The sequence below is a fragment of the Numida meleagris genome, chromosome 10 (genome assembly GCF_002078875.1).
Source record: "Numida meleagris isolate 19003 breed g44 Domestic line chromosome 10, NumMel1.0, whole genome shotgun sequence".
NCBI lineage: Eukaryota > Metazoa > Chordata > Aves > Galliformes > Numididae > Numida > Numida meleagris.
Window position 1 is genome coordinate 15,176,942 of NC_034418.1, and position 18,723 is coordinate 15,195,664.

Here is an 18,723-nt window from a genome sequence, read left to right on the forward strand (position 1 = left end):
CTATACTTCAGTTTCCTTTTTCCTCTTGGCTGTTGTTGCTTTTTATTACAGCCTACAGACCGCAGTTTTCCAGCTTCTGGTGTGCTTCTTAGGCTCTGATGATGCTCTGTTTTCCAGTGCACTGCAAGGATAAGTGGGGTAAAAACCCTCCTGAACAAATCAAGTTTTCTCAGCAGGTTCATTGGTGTTTTCCAAACAAGACTGCAGCAAGTCACAGATGTGTTTAGTTTATTGGAGATGTATTACACGGTGTTATATTTCATAAATACTTAATTAGAAGTGTAATGGCGTGTGTGGTACTGTACTTGCCCTTCTTATAAAAGCAACAAAACATTTTTAACAAGTTTGAAAGCAGAGTTAATGTGAAAGAAAGCATTTTTTTCAACTAAAGTACAGTTGAGTTCTTGGTTTAAAGCTGTAGAAATGCCTTCCTTTGCTCTTCCAAGGAAGTCCTGGCTCTGGGCTGCTTCCTATTTGGTAGAAACTTAGTTCTAGTGTTCAGCTGATGTTGAATGGAAGTCTCATGAGTCATCTGTGTAGTGGGTGGACTCGAACACTGTCTGGAGCTCAGAAATGGTGTAGATGTGACACTGAAGTAGCTGAGGAAAAGCCTTGATGAGGATGCCTGGAGCTCGCCTGCTGCCTGTTGAGGAATGGCGGCTAAATATTTCTTCCTGCCTCTTAACAACAAACAAATGACCCCTCTAAAACAATTGGCGTGGAAATACCTCATTTTAAAGGTATTTCTGTTACAGGAAGGTATGTGACAGTCGTCTTCCTGTGAGGAGAGGTGAGGAGGTGGCGGCCAGGCCCACTCTCCTCAGCTAGGCGTCTCGGCGAGGCCTGGCCTTGCGAGGTGCTGGGGTAGGCCCTGTGTTCCGTGACGGCCGGCTGCTCTGCGTTGCTGCTGGTTGGCTTGTTTGTGAGCTAGCTCAGCTGCTTTGCTCATTTCCTGAGCTGGCTAACAACTCAGCAGTGGCTGAGAAGCGCCAAGAGTCCCTGCTTGGGGACTGCGCTAGTCAGGTGTGTGTTCTGTCTACTTAGGGCTAACCCGCGTGTTTGGGCAGGACATGCTGGCTGAGGGTGGATTGCCAACTGAGATTTCAGCCTGGCTCTGGATGAGCTCAGCATAGTCAGATTTTCAGGGTAAACAGGCGCTTCACTGAGGGAAGCCCCCCAGCCATGAACACACCTCCCGTGCTGCTGCCGAAGAGATCGCTTTGTGTTTTGTTTCGTTTTTGTTCCGATATAGAGGGAGGGGAAAAAAGCCTTAAGTTTTTGTCTGATTTAATTTTTCTCTCTGTTGGAAAGTTCAGGTTATTCCTCACTGTTCCTCTTTAAACCAAAGGAGGCAACTTGTGCAGATCTGTATGCTGAGCTGTTGGGTGGACTACTTTGCCTTGAGACCAGAAGCTGCAGTTTGAGATGATCTTAAAAAGAAAGACCTAGCGAGGGCACAGCCAAAATGTGCTGAGAGCTGGCACCCTTTCCAGGGCGTGGTGAAGACAGTCAGCCTTTTATGTGCACTGCTGAAGGCCAGGGCGCAACCTCCAGGAGAGCCTCTCATTTGGTTGTAAAGTGCCGTGTTGGAGGAGGGCAGTGGGTGGAGTGAACTGCTGCATCATGTTGTTGTGTGTGACCTATTTAATGGTGTAATTATTAAGGTTCTTTGCGTGCGGAAAGATCAGCCTTGATGGAAGGAAAATGTTGCAGGCAGGAGGGCAGACAATGTGAGAAAGAATTGGCCAATTTAATGGTGAAGTTAAACAGGGCTTGGTTAAATTTAACCTGGTAAGCTTGTAGTCTGAAGACTCAGCCCACGTAAGGAAGCCCAGAGCAGGAGGAGACGAAATGATGTTTGCTTGACCTTATGTTTGCATCTAATCCAGAATTTGAAAGTGTTTTCCTTACTGATGGGAACCCTTAATGTACTGAACTTGGCATATTTGGTGCTCTCTGGTGTCCCATGCCAAACTCCTTCTGCCTGGGACATAGCCATGCCCTCTGGGTTTGCTGTGTGTTCACCAGAAACTTTTGTTAGAGATACAGCTCCATTTGAAAATGCTTTCTTGAGAAGGTCACACCACTCGTTCAGATAAAGGATGCGTCAGCAAAATCAGATTTTATTATGCCTTGGTTTGGAAGGGTAGCCTTGTTATTTCAATGCTAAGATAGTGTCCGTTGGCAGAGGCTGCATGGCATTGGCTAGCCCTTGTCATTAATCAGGAGCTAAATCAGTAATTTGGAAGGATGGAAACGCTCTTTTTGAAAGAAGCCCTCTTGCCTCCTGGAATCTGTCTTCTCGCAGCTGTGTAGCAGCTCCACAGAGCTGTGTTGTTCGCAGTGCGGTGTCGTCCAAGGAGGCAAACGTTTTTTATTTTGTTTTTACCTCTGGCCTTCTCTCATTGCAAAGCACCAAAACCAAAGCAGCTAGCTTTGTTTCCCAAATTCTAATTGTTCTTCACTATAAATATCTTAAACCTACTGGAGGTAACTGCGGTCTGGAGCATTCTCTTTGGAGGCTGCAACCTTAGCAGAATTGGTTGTTGCTTTTCTATCTGTTAGGTGGCAGTATACCAGCACGCTGAATAAAGCATGCCAAGAATTAGACATTTATTCCCTCTATCATTTTTTTTCCACTATTGAAGAAGTATATTACTTATCTTTTCCTAACAGTTCACAGATAAGGCAGAGGTTTTTGTAGATAAAGCAATTCCCATGGAATTAGGGCAGGCTTTAGTGGTGGTAGCCAAATTCTTTGCTTTGTTTTTCTTTTAGTGATTTTTTTTTTTTTTTTTTTACATTTTTCAAAAGCGTGGTCATTGCCCCACAGCCCCCTGAGGCCAGCAGTAAAAGGGGGCAAACCAAGCTGTCGGACACACGGACCCTTTCTGAATGTTGCTCTCCTTTATCTTAACTGTTTCATAGCACTGTTGTTGTAGGAGCTTGGCTGTAAGGTTCAAAGTATGACAGTGTGTTTTTCTTTCTCTAGTTTTGTTAGCTGACAGGTACATTGGAAGATCCCCCTCAATTTTACTGAGAACTGTAAACAATTTTCTATTTACCTTTTGTTGTTTTTAATGCTTTGAATTTGTTTTACATCGTTAGATGTGATTATGATTCCTACCAGTATCAGAATTTGTTCTCAAGCCCTTGCTTTCATCCAGCGATTTACCTTGCTTGTGTTATTGCTCACATCTCAAGAGGAGGTACTGGGATGTTTTTCCTTATTTTGGGTTATGCGGTGACATCTGAGATGACTCATTAGGATTGTGTTCCTGAAGTGACGTGGAAGAGCGGATTCTAAATTTGTCTATGACAGACACGCAGCATCAAGCAGAGCATAGTAGCACTTGTTTGTGTGCATGGAGTCAAGCTGTTCAAAACTGAATTAGGTGAGAAAACAGGGCTGAGAAGTTCCCCTGCTTTGTTTTCCCCCAGCTCTGTGTGCATATGGGCTGTGTTCTGCCCCTGCATGATGGGTTTTCTGCTGGCCTGCAGGGCTTTATTTCCTTCCAAATCCGGATGCTCTGGTCTTTCATTTGAGCCGAGGAAGACTGAGGCAGGCCTTTCTGCAATAGTTTGGCAGATTAGAGTGCTTTTAAAGCCATCAGAAATGTTGTCCCTAGTAGGACACTCTCACATGCATGCGTTAGGAGCAGTCATAGTGCATTGCTATCCATTGTTGGTTGCTGTTTCCAGATTTCAGCCATGCAGATCATAGGAAGAATGAATCACTGTGGAAAAGAGTATGCTGGCAGGGAAAGCAAACATCCCTCTTCCTGGCATCTCGACAGACTGGAAACCTTTGCTCAAGTGTGGTTTGGGACTTTTCTTCTAAATTGAAATCTGATAGAGAACCAGGGTTAAATGTTTCACGTGCTGCTGTCCACTCTCCGCCTGAGCTGGGAACAAATGCATTTAGAAACCTGGTTTGGACAGTTGGATGTGCTATGGCCAGGGCACCCGAGCTCCGTTTTGCTGGTGAGGAGTGGCAGCTGGTGCAGGTGGTGCAAGAAGAGGCATGTCCCCGTTCCTTTCTCTTACGTACCCCTGTTTCTTTCTCCTCTTTCAGCTTTCTCACCAGACTCTAGACTCAGTTTTCTTTCTCAGCCTTTTCCAGCCCTAAGCCCGGTTATAGGCTGTCCAGCTGCTGTCTAGGTGTGGTTCTTGTGTCACGGCTCAGACACCTTTGTGTCAAAACGGATAGCCTGGTAGTTCATTAGCTAGCAAATGAAGGCTTTGAGACAGATGGATAACTACTGCTTCTCAGATGATAGGAGCAAAGCGTCGTCTGAAACTGAGTGGGATGCATTTGCATACTGTGAGTACTTGTCTGCATACAAGAGTCTGTAACTGTACAACTTCTCTGCGTGTTCTCAAGTTTATTTTTTTCTGCTCTGAGTTTGTGTTTTGCGCAAGCATCTGCGATTGCTTTGTTTCTTTTTGGGCTAACAACTATTGTGCCCCAAAGAAGTACACAGGAGGTAGAACACTGAGCCTGATAAGACCCAAAAGCTCTGGGCAATACTTCCTTGTTACTAGGAGGTGTCAGCGTAAAGTCCGTGCAATGAGGCGATTTAGCTTGGGCGTGGGCTGGTGATGCGGAGATGAAAGTTGGTGATAAGCAGTGCTAGTCCTTTCCCTAATCTCCCCATTAGTGCTGCTGTGCAATGTGTTTATTATCTGTGTGCACTCCGTTTAAAACCTGCAGTGCATTGGCTGCCCCGGTTCTGTGCGGCTCCGTAGCCGATACCCGCAGGTGCTTGGTGCAGAACGGATCCCATCTGGCTGCTGATGCCTGGAAAGGTGCCAGACTGCAGGAGTGGATCTGTTTGGTGTTAACAGACAGTGCCATTTCGTCCCAGGAGATAAGATACAGCTTTCATTATAAAACAAGAAACCCCAAAGTCAAGTGTAACCGACGTACATAAAATTGAGGTGATTTGGATAGACTTGAAAATCTGCGTATAGAAACCCAGCACTGGAATTGGAAATGAGTGTTTCTGTGTGTGCATGTGCTCTTCCCTTCATGTGGAGCTTGGAGGTGTGGGAAATGCCCACTCCCCACGGGCAGGATGGAGCAGGTTGGGATACAAGTTGTGCAGCATTGCTCGGGCCGTACACTTGCTATAGAAGTTTTTAGCTGACAGATCACAGATCAGTGTCTGTTCTTTCCACATTATCAGGAGTCATGTGGACCATTTAGAGAAGGTGTTTAATTTTCCTAATCTCATTCCAAGAGTTAGGAAATAAGCAATTTGCTCATCCAAATTACGTTGTTGTTCTGTTACTTGCACTTGGTGCTACACAAACACAGAACGAAGCAGCTTAGCGTCAGCGCTGTTGCAGTGATGGGCATGAATTGGAGCAGTTATTTCTGACAGTTCTGCTCACAGCTTAGAAGAGAGATGTGAAAACAAGATAGCAAATATGATTAACTTGAGGGCTAAAATTGCCATCCTTATTTGCTCTTCATAACTCTTTATAGGCCCGGATTTTATTTGACGTGAGTTGTATCTTAAGAGAAACTGATTTATTCTGAGTATGAGTAGGTGAAGCAGAATCTGGCCCTTAGCTAGGTCATATTTACTTAGTATGAGTGTGGATAACAGAAGACAGTGATAGTTTAAGGTGTTCTCCTCTGTTGTGTTCAAAAGCACATCCAAACTAACTGGGATTTCTTTAGAAATTGCTCACCAGTAACGTGTCCACTGGTACGGATGAATATTTAAAGCTTGACTGAGCAGAACATGGTCTGTATCCTAGAACTGTGAGCACACAGCTCAGTTAAAGCCAGTCGTAACATTGGGCCGATAACATCATAAACCAGACAAATGGTGATGTGCTGCCAGTGTACGTTCTGTCACATATGCTCATTCCAATGTTTTGGGTTTTTTGGGGGGGAAAGTGATGGGGGGTGTTTGCTAGTTTGTTTCACCTTTACCAAAGTGACTTCTTGTTTCATCACTCAAGCTTTGAGTGACATTTATGAATGCTTGGGATGAATGAGCCAGGATAAAATTGCTGTGGCTTAAGTAGATTCCAAGACTAACCTGCTTGTTCCGTCTGCACATGTGATAAGCAGTACTAGAGACCATGCATATAGTCTTGCCAATTTTCAGATTATATTGTAAGGTTTTACCATTTGTTGTAGTGAATGTGAATCTACAGCATGCCTGCTGTCACTTTTCATTAGAAAGAAATGCTGTACCCAGCTCGTGAGTGCTTCTTATTTACTGATTCATCTTCCCTTCTTCTCTTAGAACGAAGTTGAATTATAATCCTCCAAAGGACGATGGCTCGACGTACAAGATTGAACTTGAAGGGATATCTGTTGATACCATGAAAGAGATACTAGATTACATCTTCAGTGGGCAGGTATGGTATTAAAAAGAACCAGATGGAAACTGAATTGTTTGGGTTTTAACATTACTATGCTGAAAGATAAATCCATCAGGAATCACACTTTTAAGATTAATGATGAAGCAGCTGCAGAGTGGTGCATCACACATGGGCTCTGCCTGTGAAATAGAGGCAGCAAGTTCTGCAAGGAGTTCTCTCTTGTCACAGCATGGGGGAGGACTCTGAAAAATTCCATTTTAATACAAGTATTTAAACTGTTTGCTATCTTCAGTAACCTGCTATAAAACAGGAATTACCAGAAAGGAAAACTGGATTGACAGCAATGGAGGCTGAGACCCCATCACTGACCTCGTGTATTAAAGCACTGCAGGCATTCTCGTGTCCGGTTCTCTGGCCTCCTGCTGGCTGTGTGCCCATTCCTGTTTTTATTCCAGTAACCTTAGCAGGAACTGATGTGTGCAGTTCATTCAGAACCAGACAGTGACTGCAGAACTGCTAAAGCTTTTGGCAAAAGCAAAGAAGCAGATAAGTCCTGAGATTCTCTCCTGGACATGCATTTTTTTTTTTAAAAGATTATTAACTTATTGCAGAAAAATTCATTTTAGGTTCTCAAATGAGAGTAGCAATTTCATGGTTCCCTCAGGTGCAAAATCCTACTTTGACACCTTCTGTCAAGCCAGTCCCTTCCCGTTCCTTTGTTAAGTTATAATGTGTAGTATTCGTATTGTTTTCTCATAATTTTTGCAATGCTGTTAATATTCCATTTTCCAGCTGCTGAGAATGATTGTAGTGAATACGGACATGTCATGAAGCAAATGGGTGACGGTAGCGATAACTTCTAAATTAATTCTTGCAGATCAGGCTAAATGAAGAAACTATCCAAGATGTGGTACAGGCAGCTGATCTCCTGCTGCTTACAGACTTAAAAACTCTCTGCTGTGAGTTTTTAGAAGGTTGCATAGCTGCTGAGAACTGTATTGGTATTCGGGACTTTGCACTGCACTATTGTTTGCATCATGTTCACTACCTTGCCTCAGAGTATCTGGAAACTCATTTTCGAGATGTCAGCAGCACAGAGGAATTCTTGGAACTGACTCCTCAAAAACTGAAAGAAGTGCTGTCGATGGAAAAGCTCAATGTTGGAAATGAAAGATACGTCTTTGAAGCAGTGATTAGGTGGATTTCTCATGATTCAGAATCGAGAAAGGTCAGGATACTAAAAGGTTTATTTTTTGAATGTGACTTAAATCATTATGCTTATTCTAAGTGGTGGGAACTTCAAATAGAATCGTAGAATCATTTAGGTTGGTAAAAACTCATGTTGATCATTGAGTTCTGCCATCAAGTAACACGACCAAGTCTGTCACTTAAACCATGTCCCCAGCTTGATGTCCGTGTAACTCTGAAATACCTCCAGGGCTGGGGTGCCACCACCCCCTGGGGCAGCTCGCTCCTATGCCTAACCACTCCTTTCATAAGAAATTCCTCCTAACATCCAATCTAAACCTCCCTTGGCATGACCTCAGGCGGTTTCCTTGTGTCCTGTCACTTGACTCCTCCTTGCTGCAACCTCCTTTCAAGTAGCTGTAGAGAGCAGTGAGCTCTCCCCTCAGCCTCCTCTTCTCCAGACTAAACAATCCCTGCTCCCTCAGCTGCTCCTTGTGTATCTTGTTTTCTAGGAACATTATTTTCAGGGCTAATCTAATTTTTATAGAGTTGAATTTTGCCAGAAATGCAGACGGTGTAATTGTAGTAAAAGGGTGAAAGAAAGCTGTGTTGATGATATGTTATTTCCTGTCTTTATTGTTTAATAGGCATTAAGAAGGAAAAAAAAAAAGAAATCTTTTGACACTTAATGATATAATCTTGATCTCACAGAGAGAAAGCAAGTAGCACATTTGTAGTGATACTTCAGAGAATTCTTAACAACGTTGCAGTACATTTTGTTAGTTCTTCCAAATATCAAAAATGCTCTTTAAAGTTTTTGATAATCTGTGTGTGTGAGTGCCTTCGTGTCATTCCGTGGAGTCTGGGGAATGCTGAGTCGGTCTCTTTCTCTAGGTTCACATGAAGGATGTGATGTCAGCAGTGTGGGTTTCGGGCTTAGATGCGGCGTATTTACGTGAGCAGATGATGAGCGAGCCGCTGGTACGGGAGATTGTTAAAGAATGCAGCAATATCCCCCTCACACCACCTCAGCAGGGAGAGGCCATGCTGGCCTCCTTCAAGCCCCGTGGCTACTCGGAGTGCATCGTGACAGTCGGTGGAGAAGAAAGAGTGTGAGTATTGAGGGGCACCGCAGGGCGTTACGAGTGGTCACGTAGAAGCGTCTGGATGGCACGGCACGTCTGAAAGCACAGCATGGAGTCAGTATTTGCACCTCACTGTGCTTATTGCCCTGTCCTTTGAACTCGGCTTGGGGTTGTTCAGCCACACCTGAGGGATTTTTCTGAGTGGTGTAGGAATAGATAGTTATTTTGTGATAGTTCTCTGAAAATCAAGTGGATCTGATCCTACGAGTAGGATGTGTTGTTTGTTCACTATCGGTACGTGTTGGCTGGTTTGTTGGTGTTTTTTTATTTTGTCTGTTTCTTACTGAATAGATTGCGCTCAAAACAAGCACAGAACATTGGAGGAACACTTCTCTAATCATCTTAAAAAGAGTCTGTGGTAAACCTGAAAGATAATGAGCATATGCTTTAATTGTTTCATTTATGACAGCTATGATTCCGAAGCAAAGTCATTATTGGTGCATCTGAGATGCCAGGTGAAAATTTCTGCTCCACAGAACAATCCCTTTCTTTGCTTGAGCACCTTGTAGCAGGATTTTGTTCAGTTTAAGCACTTGAAGCTCTTTATTGCAAACACTCAAAGAACATTTTGCTCATCAGTTTGTAGATCACTTTGCTGAGAGGTAACTAATAATCTCTCTCAGTTCTTTTGTTCAAAGTTCCTCTTAAAAATAGCGTGGGTGAATACAACATGAATGAGGTGTGCCTGCTTTTTATGTCTCCAGTCGGTAGAAAACTAAACTTACACTTGATTTGGAGATTTTCTCCTTAGCAGGGAAATGCTGCAGTTCATGAATGTACATTGTGGTGGACAACGTAGCTTTAGACACAAGTCATTAATGGTGAACTTGTAAAACTGTGTTTTGGTTTTGTTTGTTCCCCACCTTGTGTTCAGATCCCGGAAACCAACCTCAGTGATGCGCTGTATGTGTCCTCTTTATGATCCCAATAGACAGCTCTGGATTGAACTTGCTCCTATGAGTATTCCAAGGATCAATCATGGAGTATTGTCAGCAGGTAAAGGGGAACTTTGTTTTTGTAAAGGCAGTATTATGGAAACTTACCAGTGCCTCAGAATATGAGATAGAGTTTATATTTTTTTCTTTAAGATTGCGTTCACTGGGCTTACTTCATGCTTCCTCTTTGCCCAAAACATCACTTTATTCTGTGGAAATCCCTGTCAAATGAGTGTCTTGTAGTCACTGTTCCCACACTATCTGTGGGAATCCACTCATCTGTTTCTCCAGGAGTATTTCGTGTTTTAAGTGAATTCTAGTTGCTGTATCACTGAATATGTTGAAGAGTATCTGCAGTGGTAGGCTTGAGTATGGGTATAAACATGTGCTCTGCTTCTTCCAGTCCAAAGTGTGACCGTGACTGATCTGAAACTCTTAGCAAAATGTAGGCTGTAGCTCACCAGTCTTGTACACTGAGCAAGGCAACATGAGTGAGTCCTGTTTTTAAGATCACATTGCATTTTGTTTTACAGAAGGATTTCTGTTTGTGCTCGGTGGTCAGGATGAAAACAAGGGAACGCTGAGCTCTGGAGAGAAATACGATCCAGACACCAATTCCTGGAGTTCCTTGCCACCAATGAATGAGGCAAGATCATTGTTTAGCTGTTGGAGTTGATTTTCTTTACTTTGACAAAACGTTCAGTTGCTTTTGCAAAATTTTATTCTGAATCTCCAATCATTTGCATCCTGTGCATTCAGAGTCGTGCTAGGGATTGCTTTCTGCTCATACTGTGTTGCTGCTTGTAGCCTGATAACAACTGCAGGACTGGCAAACACGAAGTGTTATTGAAGAGCCTGCAGTAAAGCTGAACTTCAGGAATTCCTTGCTGGCAAGGGCCTGTACTTGAGCTCAAAGGCAATCCACATTTGTAGTTCTGATGCATTGTGAGAGTAGGTGTGCTCCTACTTAAAAACAGTGATGCTTCCTTTGCACAGATCATAAGTCTGAATTTCTGCTGCTGTAGAGACCTGAAAGCAACAGCTTCATTTTGGAGACTGCTGCTGTGCAAACTGAAATACAGCCAAGCTCTGTTCTTAGATTCCTGCGGGATCTCTTCTGCTTTTGCTGCTGTTTTTTTTTTTTAATACCCTTTGTAGTCTTTAATTGGAGAATATAATAATCTCATTTGCGAGATTCAGACTTCATTGTATAAAAAAAAAATTAGAAAAACCGCTGTAGTAATTGATACCAGTATCACTTTGCTGACAGACATGAGAAAAGATTGTATTGACGTGCTCACAGTGCTCACCTTACTGACGTTCCTTAGGCACGACATAATTTTGGTGTGGTGGAGATTGATGGAATTCTGTATATTCTGGGAGGCGAGGATGGTGAAAGGGAGCTAATCTCTATGGAGAGTTACGATATTTATAACCGTACCTGGACCAAGCAGCCAGACTTGACCATGGTTAGGAAGGTAAGAACTTCGTTGTATATTACTGCTTTCCTTGCTGTTAAACAGTTGCAACCATCCTGTGTGTCTTAACCCTTTGCTTCAACTAGAAATTCTTAACAAGTAGCGTGGAAATGAGGGAGAGCACATTCCTTGTTTATAGATATATTAGAACTATGGCTGAAAACTTTTATGCACAATGTTGTTTGACATGCAGTAGAGGTAACCCAAATATGTATGTGTGTGCATATGGTTAGTTTTGAGCTCTTGATATCCTGTGTTTGTAATCTGAGGTGTACTTTTTCTTTTTTCTTCAAGATTGGCTGCTATGCAGCTATGAAGAAGAAAATCTATGCAATGGGTGGAGGCTCCTATGGAAAGCTCTTTGAGTCCGTGGAGTGTTATGACCCAAGGACTCAACAGTGGACGGCCATCTGTCCTCTGAAAGAGAGGAGGTGGGTGAAGATGGAGCGTGGGGGGAGGGGTATGATTAGATTGCTGGAGTATATTCAGGCAGAGCCCTCCAAAATAGTCACTGAAGCACCATTAGTATTTTCTGTTTGTTTTTAAATAAAGGAAGAGTTGACTGATGTTATCAAACACACACAATGATACAGCACTGATAACGTGTATAGCCTTTTTAACACTGACGTGCTGATGCTGTAATGAGAGGAGGCTGCCTTTCTTCTTTGGGTGAATCCTTACATATTGCTGCTAGAAATGGCTGCAGATGTTTCTGTGTCTTCCTGATCATGGTAACCTGTAATTGTAATGCCAAGATGTGGCTGAGTAGAGAGAAGTATCCAAGCAATCAAAATGATTCTGTAGAGATATGCTTAGCATGTTACAAGCAATACTGTCCTGAACTGTAATTTTTATTTCTCACTTTGCTTCAATTGGAACTTCAACGTTTTCTCTAGAGATAAATACATTATTGTATTGTTAAATATATATACTTATATTTTTTTATCAACACGTATATGTAGAAAATGAGAAAGTTCAGAAGGATGAAGTATTTTATTATATCTTTTGTGTTTTTTTTTTTTGTTTTGTCCTTCTTGTTTGGATTCTCAGGTTTGGGGCAGTGGCCTGTGGAGTTGCCTCTGAGCTTTACGTGTTTGGTGGGGTCAGGAGCCGTGACGACAGCCAAGCCAGCGAGATGGTGACGTGTAAATCTGAATTTTATCATGATGAATTTAAAAGGTAACTAATTACAGCTTCAAGCCTAGGGAATACATACAAATCAACATTCACAGTTGGTTGGCTTTTTGAAACCGTGTAGACTTTTGGCATAGGAAAGGCAGTGTGGGTGCTGTACAGTCCACGGTTACCTGCACACACTGTGCGTGGCTCATCTCCTCTTGCTTGTTTTGAACCTGCTTCTGATGACTTCATTTGTTATCTCTTGGCTCTTGTGTTAGAATCCACTTCACTGCATGTGGTAGCTGTTTAAAACATAGCTCACGTTAGACTGAATTTTATGGATGGTTACCTCGCGCTCCGGGTGTAACTGACAAACTTTTGTACCCCCAGTGTTCTTTTTGCATTTAACTGTAAATGGAATTTCTTTGCTGCTTTTTTTAATCGGCCAAATTGAAATAAGACTGCTGTCAGATACCTCAAAGATAGTTGACTGTGGAGGAGTTCACTAAATCTGTGTTACAAGATCAAGGCTTTGAATGTGGCCTGTATAAAAGCACACAAAAATCGTATAGCAGTGGGACTGTGTAAAGAGTGTGCGTGTAAAGAGACTTTAATCTCAGTATGAAATGGAATTCCACGTTCTAAGTGATGTCCAAATGAGCTCTAACCAAAAGAAGCTGGAGAGGAGACGCACTTCAAGGTGGTTGTAGGAAGCAGACAGATAAGAACAATTATTGCTGCTGATTCTCCCGAGTTTTTTCTGTTCCTTTGGAGGCATGGGGAAATGTTAAAAGCGAATATGCTTTAGGGGAGGAGGGTTTGCAGAGGAGGGACGTGCTGGAAATACACGTTTTGCAACAAACTACCTCCCGTTTTAAGTTGATTTGACTGAAATGTTTCCAGTCTGATGCTGTTCTTCAGAAGGTGCTGTGTAGCTCGCAGTTCCTTAGCAGTGACTGTAAACGTGTTTCACTGGTTGGTGCAGTCTGAGAAGACGTGCAGCTTCCAGCCGAGCGCAGGTGAGTTGGTGCCACCTGCTGTCTGCAGCACAGGTACCTGCCAGGCGGCCTTTCTAACGCCTGCATTTCTCTATCGTTGCTTAGTGGCATCCCAAGGGTGTTACAGGATTCAAGTGAAGGTGTAATACAGATCCAGTCACTTCAGCTCTTGATCTCACACCCCGTCTGTCGTGTGCGTGCCACAAGGGCTGTGCTGGCACAAGGTGAGGTAGCAGTAGCCTAGTGAGGGCAGCTCACAGGTGACCAGGACGGTTTCTAGCAGTGCTACCTTTGCACTAAGCACTTCCCTGCTCTCTGGTTTTGGGAGAGCCCCTTGTTTTCACTCTCTGGAGCAAGAAGTGATGTTACTTACCAGGAGAGGGTGCTGTGATACCACGCTGTGTTGCAGCATCAGCCAGCAGGGGCTGGCAGTTATCCCCAGCCCCTGGCGCAGTCGCAGTTGGCAGGGTGAGTGCCATCTGACAGGGGCAGGGCAGCACCTGAGGAGCCTGAGCCCGGCCTGCTCGGGGAAGGGACGAGACGGGTCCCCCTGCTCCTTAGTGCATAGTTAATGTGATGCATACAGAGACCGATTCGTCATCTTAAATTAATGTTTTGCAGTTATTACAAAATTAATTTATTACTGAAAAACACGTTTGTTTCTGCAGTAATAGTTTCTAAAGCAAATAATGGTAATTGGTCTCCTTCAAACCAGCAGCGTCAAGGAGTCAGGAGGAAGGAAGGAAGCACCTCAGAACTCCCAAGAGCCTTCTCATTTTCTAGTTACAATGAGGAAATAATACTGGAACTGTCTAATTAAACCTGAAATACCACATTGACTGTATATATATATATATATGATGACAAAATTCTGAAAGCATTAGGTTAAAAGAGAAGATTTCTGGAAAAGGAGGACTACGTTTGCAAGATTGTTTAGTGACAGTGAGCTGAAAGCATGGCGTGTAAATTCCAGCTGTATATCCAGAAGGGTTCTCTAACCAAAATTCATAATGACTGTTTAATAATTGCATATTGTTATCTCATTCTTCCTAATGAACCACAAACTTTTCTAGCTGGGTTTAATTAACTTCAGAACTCCATCACGTTTGCCTTCTTTCTGAGTGTAAAGCACTTCTGGTTGTGTGAATTCAGCCCCCAGATATTGCTGGTTCACAGCTATAGGCAGCAATGGACACATCTCAAACGTGTCACATCTCATTACCTGAGAATAGAGGAAGTAACATCATCCCAGGAATCCTAGAGTCCGCGAGGAACTGAGTTACAAGTTTTGCTTAGTGTATATGAATAAGCATACGCAATTACATCAGTGTATAAATCTGTTTAGAACTGGATGAAAGGACCGAGGCGTAACTTCTTCTGACAGTAACTTAGTCCAAAGTAATTCACAGTACGCAATCAGAATTGAAATTCTTAACTACAATACAGACTTCTCTAAAGACTGGGAATATGCAGAGTTCTTCACACTAGCGACAAAAATAAACACTGAGAGTCCTGCTACAGTGTACTACATAAACAAGGAGTGAAATAAATGAAGTGAGATGGAGTACTAACATAAGCATGAAATATAAACAGAGTACTGTAGTAATTTGTATTATATTAGAAACATTTCCGTAACTGAAATTTCAGTTAATAAATGTTTTGTCAGTTTGTCTTTAGACTTGTACATGAGTGAATACAGGCAATTAGAAGATACAGTTGGACTGCAGTTTTCTTGGAGCTGGAGATGATGCAGGGTTTAAACGCGGCGGGTTCAGCTTTGTGTGCGTTGCATCCTCGTTTTTAAAATACTACTCAAGATAAGGGTTGATTTTTAAAAACATGAAAGTAGGAGATTTGCAACGTGTGTACAAGAGCTGCTGGGGGAGCCCTGTCCTTGGCTGTAGCCACTGATGGGCTGTCATGGAGAACAGTTTTCCGAACCATTTTTACTTTCGCTAGCTCCTAGTTGAAAAGAACTGTCCCAGTTTGTGGCTGTCTAGGGGGAATGGCAGTGAGGGGTGCGTGTTCTGAAGCAACAGTCGGTTAAGAGCTACTTAAAATACTTATTTTGCTAGTGGAGCATCATGGAAATAAGAAAGTATTTTCAGCAGTATGTGAATGGTAAACCAGCTAATTTTGTAATGTAGTGCTAGGAAGGATCTCCCATACAGTATCTGGGAATCTCATTGTGAAGAAATGCGTATGCAGATGTCATGAGAAATCTGACAGCACTATCAGTCAGCCGGTTAAGAGGAACACAGAAGAGGTTTTCATTCATTTGTAGGCTTCCTTTCACTGCTGGTGTGAGCTTATGGTGACGTGTATGGAATACATTTGGCTCTGTTTTGTGCCTCCCATTTGGAAATAAGTTATCATCCTGCTTATTTCTTGCAGCAGTTCAGATGGGTTTATTTGTCTGTATTGCTTTAAGACAGAAAAAAAAAAAGATTCCTTCCCTTTTTAAAAGGTTTCAGTGGAAGCATATTTCAGTTTGATAGTAATTGTTTCTGTCTCTAGTTAGGCGCCGTCTCCTCCGCTCTCTTGGATTTGGTTTGAGGAGAGCCATCCTGGAGAAGCATGTGAGAGTTACGTTCCAGAGAGTGTTTCCAAATTCCTTTTTTATGGTGTTTTTTCCATAGTGTTCCCGCAGTAGGCACAGCCCACGTTGAGCTGGAACTTCGTCAAGTGCTGATGAAATGTGACCCCTTGCCCTTCCTGTCTTTGTTCCTTCCTAGTCCTAACTGTGAAAACTGCTGTAAGCGTTCCTGAAAAGTTGTGGCTGTTTTTTTAAAAGACATGTGTTGAGAAAGGTTGGGAGTGACTTCTCACAAGCAGCTACAGATACTTTAATTTCTTCTTTTTTCTGAAGTGCAGCAGTAGTAAAATGCTTGGGTCCCGCACTTTTTTTTTTTCATGTAAACTAGAACCTTGGGTTTCTGGTGAAGCCAACCCCCAGAGTTCACATGATTTCTGAACTTGATCAGTAGCTGAACTAACCCATCTAGCACGGTATTTTTCCTTCTTTTGACATAGACTTGTATTTACCACTATGAAGCAACTCCCCTCCCCCAGCCAACCTACAGTCTTCCTCCTCCATTTCTCTGCCTCTTATTCAGCTTTCTTAATTCTAGGTAACTTGGTGCTAAATTTGAAAATACTGAACGTGTCCTCTTCCCCCAACAAGGGAAGGAAGCTACTGAAACTTGCTGTGAGGCCTTTTGTGGTGTAACAGAGTTTCCAAATCGCAGTGGAAGGTCTTGTCGTAGTTTGGTTGTTGTCCTCTGTGACAGCTACAGAGGACAGCATTGCCATGCTTTTCCCATTCCCTTGCTTTTCCTAAAGTCCGAATCATTCATTGTATAGCACAGACAAAAAGCTGGAGAGAGAAACTTCTAAAAGCCAATTTAAGGGATTAGCTGTTGAAGACAAGTGGTGTGTAACAGCATCTCCTTAGGTGCCAGAAAGGAGATTTGCTTCTGAATCATGAGTTAGGACGATGCAGAATTTCCAAAGGTCAGCTGTGAGAATATTTCTGAACTTTCCCCTCACGTTACCCAGGTGTGGCATTGAAAATAGATGGGGCTGTTGCCAAAGGCTTTTCAAACTTTCCTCTTCTCTGTAAATTATTCAATAAAAGATCAGGAGTGGTCACCTAAAGCGTCTTTGATTTGTATGCCTTCGGGGCCTGTAAGTAGTAACTGTGACAGCACCTGCAGGAGTGCAGTGCCAATTGGCAGAAATTTCTTTCAGAGCCATAGAGAGGGGACTGACACGTCCAGACAGAAGGGATGTCCTTATAGGCCAGTGTGGGTGAGGAGTACATACTTACCTGGCTTCCAAAGACTTCAGCATGGAAAACTGCCTTTCACCTGGTGGAAAGGTCAGGCTGACATAGAGTTGAAATGTGATGTCCTTAATGTGAACGTGGGAGAGCTGTAAGATTATAGAAGGAGCTAGGAAGTGGTTGAGAAGAGCCTGATATATGATCAAGAAGTTCTGTTTAAATTCCAAGGAGAGGATGTTTCTTTCCCCAAATCCCTTACAATTTCAAGTTCCAGTCTTCTATGCCTTGTTTGAAATGAAGCACTGCCAAGTGCTGCATTCCTCTTACTGGGCAGGGGGGTTCTTGTTGCTGGTAGAATGCAATTGAAGAAGTTGGGGAAAAATATACAGGAAGGCATTGCTTCTTAACAAGCCCTTGCTGTAGCAACACGTTATTTCCTGTGCTGTGGACTATTACAGTTATGATTTTGCTGATTTTAAGACAAAGTTGCTTGAAGCTGTCTTTGTAGGGAAAATTGATTGTCATAGGTGCTGCAGAAAAGGCTCTTCTATGATTGCTGTCTTCCATAAGGTCACTGGATGTCTGCAGGAATTTGTTTCAGATTGGGTTATGGAGTGAAGCAATTCTGAAATAAAGTAACTTCGAGTATCAGAGCTTCACAAATAGCAGTGCTGCTTGGTCCTCCCAGCAAGGAGGAGCCAGGACTGTCTTGAACTAGACAATGTTCCCAGTAGTTCTTACTTTTTAAAAAAAAAAAAACAACTCACTTGTGCACTCTGCTTTTGACTCAGGGGTGGTGGTTGGAAAGAGAACTTGGATTTTTTTTTTTTAATGTGCTTGATAAAAATTACATAGCAGTTCTTTATTTTCTTACAGGTGGATTTATCTAAATGACCAGAACCTATGTATCCCAACTAGTTCCTCTTTCGTGTATGGAGCTGTGCCTATTGGAGCCAGCATTTATGTGATTGGAGATCTTGATACAGGTCAGAATTAGAACTAATAGCTTCTATTGCTTATTTTCTTCTCATCTGATTTTTTTTATTCTTTTTATTTACAGTAAGAACCTAGAACTTCAGTTCTCTGTAATTTTAGATCACGTTACGTGGAGTTACTGTTGTCTTCAGGGTGTTACGCTAGATGCTGAGAAATTTATGGTGGGTTGTTGTTGTTGTTGGACCTCTTCAAAAAGAAATAGAGAATTGTAAACATTTGGTTGATGAGCTGCTTGGAGATTGGAAGAAATCAAGACTAAGAGATTGTTAATGCATTCTTTTAAATATGAGAACAAAGGCTGGTGCCGGGGTTGTTCATCCCATCCTTGCAGCAGTGAGCAGGTGGTTCTGCGCTCTGGCCTGCCATCCTGTGCTTCCCCTGGCTGTGGCAGTGGCCCTTGCCTCTAAATCTTACACAGGTGTGCTAACAAACATATTTAGTACTCCTGCCTCACAGCTGTCAGCATCTGGCCCTAGTGTAACAGATGTGCAGAAGAGCGCATGTTTCCATGGCTGTGTAGGTGTAAGACAGAGCTTTTTGTCCAAGTGTTGCACGTTACAGTAGAAGAAATGTCCCAGTTTCCTTTTGAGAATGATTTCAGCGGTGTGTCCAGCAGCTGACCTGCAGTCCTGTGCACGCTCTTGTTCCCACACCTGCCTTACAGGTGGTGAAAGGTGCCGGTAGGTACAAGGCGTTTTCAAGCGTTCTTCTCTTTCCCTCCGCGCGTGGGTTTAG

The 18,723-nt window shown here is 42.8% G+C and overlaps 1 protein-coding gene across 1 annotated transcript in view; it reads left to right on the forward strand.

Moving 5' to 3' along the window:
- Positions 1–18,723, forward strand: part of GAN (gigaxonin) — a 37,264-nt gene that overhangs the window by 5,439 nt on the left and 13,102 nt on the right. Inside the window, exons 2-10 of the mRNA XM_021408347.1 lie at positions 6,267–6,381; positions 7,223–7,573; positions 8,428–8,645; positions 9,553–9,674; positions 10,147–10,259; positions 10,942–11,091; positions 11,386–11,522; positions 12,142–12,270; positions 17,869–17,978. Of these exons, the coding sequence (XP_021264022.1) occupies positions 6,267–6,381; positions 7,223–7,573; positions 8,428–8,645; positions 9,553–9,674; positions 10,147–10,259; positions 10,942–11,091; positions 11,386–11,522; positions 12,142–12,270; positions 17,869–17,978 (1,445 nt within the window). The remainder of the gene's footprint in view (positions 1–6,266; positions 6,382–7,222; positions 7,574–8,427; positions 8,646–9,552; positions 9,675–10,146; positions 10,260–10,941; positions 11,092–11,385; positions 11,523–12,141; positions 12,271–17,868; positions 17,979–18,723) is intronic.